At 35.1% G+C, this 5,589-nt stretch overlaps 2 protein-coding genes across 2 annotated transcripts; one reads left to right on the top strand and one right to left on the bottom strand.

Annotated features, from left to right (window-relative positions):
• Positions 1-70: 70 nt before the first annotated feature.
• LOC101242387 (arylamine N-acetyltransferase 1-like) lies at positions 71-1,457 on the bottom strand. The gene is made up of 2 exons (XM_004227389.3): positions 666-1,457; positions 71-381 (listed from the first exon to the last, which is right to left on the bottom strand). The coding sequence occupies exons 1-2, from the start codon at positions 996-998 to the stop codon at positions 184-186; spliced, it is 531 nt and encodes a 176-aa protein (XP_004227437.2). The 5' UTR covers positions 999-1,457; the 3' UTR covers positions 71-183.
• A 122-nt stretch (positions 1,458-1,579) lies between these two features.
• On the top strand, positions 1,580-5,577 carry LOC100187272 (kelch-like protein 12; the record flags this gene model as incomplete). The annotated part of the gene is made up of 13 exons (XM_009861086.3): positions 1,580-1,710; positions 2,050-2,122; positions 2,212-2,332; positions 2,593-2,746; positions 2,926-3,143; positions 3,697-3,846; positions 3,900-4,017; positions 4,068-4,144; positions 4,205-4,394; positions 4,447-4,605; positions 4,824-5,137; positions 5,209-5,314; positions 5,514-5,577. Coding segments are annotated over exons 2-13 (1,736 nt in total), but the record flags the coding sequence as incomplete, so codon positions are not given.
• Positions 5,578-5,589: the final 12 nt, after the last annotated feature.

Raw genomic sequence — 5,589 nt, 5'->3', positions numbered from 1 at the left:
AACCGTATCCTTACGAGTTCCATATATACCCTTGTTAATTGTTTAAAACACGATTAGGATTTTTTGAATATTGTATGCAAACGGTATCCCATCTTTCCCCACCCTACTATACAATTTATTAAGTTAATTGGTTGGTATAGCATTTCTTTTTCATCTGTATAAGTACACCATATTATAACACAATTAAAATATACCGTCAAGTTGTATAACCGTCTTTTGGAGCTTTTTCAATACGAATTCATTTTCATTCAATCTTTCCAATTCGTACACCCCGTTGTTCTGTGTTTGTTCTATATCCGTTTCATATTTTAAAGGTGTAGCAAACCCATTACTACCAAATCCAGCATCTGCTAGCCATTTCGAGCCATCGCCACATGTAACCTAAAATTTACGTTCAATATTAACTACTATGGTAAAATACTGAAATAACTGAATATATAGTAGGTCGGGGTAATATTGGATATGTTTTCATTTCTTTTTCTCGTCCCATTTGGTAGTAAAGATCAATAAAAGAATTATAAACCCATATCATCACGATTCTAGAATAACGTTGTTATTTGTTTTAAAACACGATCAGAATATTTGTATATTATGTGCTAAAGATATATCCCATCTTACCCCACAGTATTATATTTTGAAAGTCCTTTTTTACACATTCATCTTACCAACAACGCTAAATGATCAAACCTTGGTCCGAATCCCATTTCTTCATTAGCATGAACTTGACCTTGAATCATAATAACTTTAAATCCGAATTCTGTTAAGACCCAGTATAGCAAACCGTTTTGTTCGTAACAGAAACCACCACGTTTCTTAACAACCATATCATTGTAAACTTTTCCAAAATCAAGAAACTTTCTTTTTCCACCAAACAAGTCTAGGTTTTCAAATGGTATATACTCTTGGTGATGCCTGCATAACTTACTTAGTGTAGATACATCGTTTTTGATCTCACATGTGTATTTAATTCTTTCCAAATACTTATTCAAATCTGGCATGATATTACTAGAAGTCTTTTAAATCAGATTAAGTGTTACTTGAGTCAGAACAATTGACAGTTACTGAACAGCCAGTTTATGCTTAAACTTAATTGTGCAAACATTTTACGTCCGTTATGTACATAAGACATTTTTCGTCAATAGTGTTCTGCAGTATAAATGGCTGGGGCTATATAGGACGTTGCCTTACCGGCCAATCGCGCGGCCTTTCAAACGTTGTTTGCTGTATAAGCTAAAAGTGACTCGAATTTAAAAGCATGTAATTTAATAAAAGCAGTTTAAACCAGTTACATTAAATGATACACTTGGTCGTTATACAATACTTCTAACAAATATACAAACAGCTCAATACAAATTTCACTTATTAACTGGATACAAATACAACGACTAGGTCACAGTAAACAACCATTTGTCAAAACTTTAGGAGTATTACCTCACACACCAAAACCAAGAGTTCTCAAATATTCCATCTTACCCCACTCTACTATATTAGTAAGGTAGGGGAAGATGGGATAGCTTTTTATTCTGTTTTCTCCTCCAATTTGGTAGTAAACAAAGAAAATTTAAAGAATTATAAAACCGCATCCTCGCGACTCCCGTAGACCGTTGTTGATTGTTTAAAACACGATCAGGATATTTGATGCGGCGCTTCGTTCGGACGAAAGGACAACAGGGGTATAGGCTACATCATTGCAAAGGTCTCGTGTGTTAAGTGAATCACTGAATACTATAGTTTAGTTTCCTGTTTGCTTTGTATCTTTCACCTAAGTTAATTAAACGATTGACAAGAGAATGCTGAAACCCGACACGCTATTGAATTGATCTTTGAACGGTGTTCGGGCCACACAAAAAGGTATTTGGACTATGTTTCTGAGGTCGTTTTGTTGATTTGAAACACTAGATCTATACAATACAACAACTGTATACGCCTATACACAGAATTCGTTTACAGTTGTAAATGAAAAGACAGCCAATATAGGAAGGTCGTCTTATCTTGTAACTTTTCAGTGGAAAATAAATTGATAATTTGATATTGGTAACATATCTGCAGTTACAAAGATGTCTTCCTCGAAGCATATAAGCTGTGATGGACATTTTGACTTCCTTATGAACATGCTTGTAAAGTAAGACTTTTTACGCCAAAAAAATAAGATCTGTGACTCAAAGTTTTATTGATTTTTTTCCATTGATTGTACAAATTTAAAACTTTTAGGCAACGAAACAGTGGAGATTATTGTGATGTCACACTGGTAGCAGAAGGTCAAAAATTTCCAGCACATCGAGCAATTTTAGCAGCGAGTAGCAAATATTTCGACACTATGTTCAAAAGTCAGGTATATTATATTTGTTTATAGATAAAGACACTGTAATTGCTCCAACCGAATGGTCACTTTTAATGATCAAATTGTGATCAAATTGTTAGCAATAGTAAAATATAGGGAAAATTGCCCACAAAGTTACATATGCAATAGAACCCCTGTGCTGTAATGACATTACCCCTCTACGGCAAGATAATAGACCAATATTCGTGCTCAAAACAGTAAACATTAAACTTTTTGATCATTGTGGCCGACAATTTTTGGTTGTGTTGCAGATGAAAGAGAAATTTGAAAAAGAAATAAAAATAAAAGAAGTGGCAAAGATTGCAATGGAACAAGTTATCGCTTTCATTTATACGAACAAAGTTTTATTGTCAGAGGAAAATATTGATGAAGTTTTGCATGCAGCTTTACTGATGCAAGTACAAGGTGATAATTAACATCATTATGTTGGATAATAATAAATAACCCTTATGTATCCTCACATGGTGGGTATTGACACTTCCGTGCCAACTTACAAGTTACTATATGTGTTACTTTGTGGGTGATTCTTTCTTTCTGTTTGCATATCATTAATCCTCATTTTATTTTAACTGTTGTTGTCATAGATCTACTTGCATTAGTAATCAAATATCTCTCGGATGAAATATCTCCAATGAATTGTTTGCATTACCATCAACTTGGTAAGTTGTATTCTCTCAGTGATCTTGTATCGGAATGTGATCCGTGCATTCGTAATAATTTCGATCAAGTTTCATCTAAAGAAGAGTTGTTGGGCATTGATGAAGTTGAAATGGAGAAATTGATTTCTTCTGATGAATTGGTGGTAAGACAATGAGTTTATAATAATGGGGTAAAAAATAAAAGAAGTAAGATGATTAATATCTTCATCACTATTAAGCCATGTCATCAGTTTAAAAAATAACTTGTTCACTCTGTTTATACTTTGTGAAAATGTCATTTTTCACCCTGGTTTTTATTCTTGATATTTACTTTGTTATGTACGGACTATAGTGAGTGGAACTTCCCTGTGCCGTAGCACAGTTGGTTAGTGCGCCTGCCTCGAACCCAGAGGTAATGTGTTCAAGGCCCGTCGTTGCTATACCATTGTGGGTATGTGTCCTTGGGCAAGACACTTAACGGCAATTGCTGGTCACTAATGGGTTGTCCAAATTATCAGCCACACATAAAAAAATGAAAAAATCCACAAAAAAATAATCTTCCACAAAGTAACATACTTGGTAACTCGTAAGGTGGCGCGAGGTGTATGAACGTCCGTGTTATATTGACTGTCGTTTTCCGACCATGCGAGTATAAAGTAATTCACATTCATTCATTCATTCAAGTGACAAAATAAATTGATGACTTTTCACATGTAGGTAGAGTCAGAGGAAGTTGTTTATGAGTGTTTGGTTGGTTGGGTGAAACATGATTTGCATACAAGGAAACAATATTTCCCAACGTTGTTCAAACATCTACGATTGCAATACGTGGGAGTTGATTATTTATCCAAGAATATCAGAAAAGAGGTCTAACTTGTTTTCATCTACTGGTGTTGTTGTTAATTAACTTTTTATTAAAGGAACTTGTTCGTGAATTTCTTGATTGTAGGGATTTGGTTGAAGATTCTTTTTATTTTCATATTAAACCAGATATGTTTGAGAAACAGAAACAAAGAAAACGTTGCTACCCGTGCCAAGGTTAGTTCAGTGTTGCCAAAGTGTTGCCAAATACAAAGTTAATATTACAGATATCACATTTGTTCCAAACGGGCAACAAAAGATAGCATGCTTCAATGTGAGTGAACAGACCTGGTCAACACTTAATGTGAGTGAGGTTATTGGTAGAATCTAGAATGGTTTGGTGGTTTAAACTTATATTCATCAGGTTTGTGGTGAACCTATGCAACATGTTATGTTTATTGTTCATGATGAGATGGTGTATTGCTTTGGTTACATCGGTGAATATAGCTTTTTTTATGAAACCAATATTTCAAAACGTTTCAATGGCATTGAATGGGAAAACCTTGCACCGATGATAAACTGTCCTTATGAAGCAGCTGTTGCTTCAATACAAGGTGAACGTGATTCCTTTATTCAGCATTTGTTATAATGTATTTATGAATACAGGTGGAATATTTGTGTTTGGTGGCCTTTTAAAAGAAGCTCAAAGTAATGTGGCCTACGCTACAAACCGCATCTCTAAATACAATCCTACCAACAACACATGGGAAGACGTTGGGCAGACTAATACTTTACTAAGCAAAGCAACTGCGGTTGGTGTTGGAAGTAAGTGGTTCTTTATTATGCAATCAAACATAAAGCAAAATAAACCTCGCTTTATAATTTAAACATAATTTAAGTTTATAATTTAAACTTCCTTGTCATGGTGTAAAACATGTGTACGGTAAGCACGATTCAATATTGTCATGCTTACAGGTTAATTTTCAAAGTGGCAAAATTATTGGCTGTATATATAAAATGTGTTTGTGGTTCTGTTTTCTCAGATGTTGCGTATATTTGTGGCGGTCATGAACAGGCAAACGGTGGACCAAGAATCCTTCGTGGCGGTCATGAACAGGCAAACGGTGGACAAAGAAACCTTCGTGGCGGTTATGAACAGGCAAACGGTGGACAAAGAAACCTTCGTGGCGGTTATGAACAGGCAAACGGTGGACAAAGAATCCTTCGTGGCGGTTATGAACAGGCAAACGGTGGACAAAGAATCCTTCGTGGCGGTTATGAACAGGCAAACGGTGGACAAAGAATCCTTCGTGGCGGTTATGAACAGGCAAACGGTAGACCAAGAAGAAAAATGGAGGTTTGTAAGATACAAATGAAAGTAAGCATCACTTAACATTTATTTTAGTGTTTACATATTAATTTTTAAAGTTTCAAAATTATAATCGGGAAACCGTTTGCGATTTTGTTTCCTCGAATGTGCACACTCGTGGGGGATCTGAACATGCAAAGGCTGTACAAAGAAACTTACTACCAGGTTTGCTTGTTTATAACATACCAATGTAAAGTCAGCACCACTTAATATTTTAGTGTTCACAAATTAATTTTTAAAGTAGCAAAATTCTTGTTTGCTTAGTACCCGTTTGTGGTTTTGTTTCCTTAATTATGTATTATGATGGTGAGAGAAACTCACCAACAGGTTTGCTTAGTACCCCTATGTGTTTTTGTTTCTTCAGATATGTGGTATGGTGGAGGTGGACAGGTTAATGATGAACAATTAAACTCAACAACAGGTTTGCTGTAATATTGTTT

This window comes from Ciona intestinalis, unplaced genomic scaffold (genome assembly GCF_000224145.3).
Source record: "Ciona intestinalis unplaced genomic scaffold, KH HT000644.1, whole genome shotgun sequence".
In the NCBI taxonomy this organism is placed as follows: Eukaryota; Metazoa; Chordata; class Ascidiacea; order Phlebobranchia; family Cionidae; genus Ciona; species Ciona intestinalis.
This window is presented reverse-complemented; position numbering and strand designations above follow the sequence as displayed.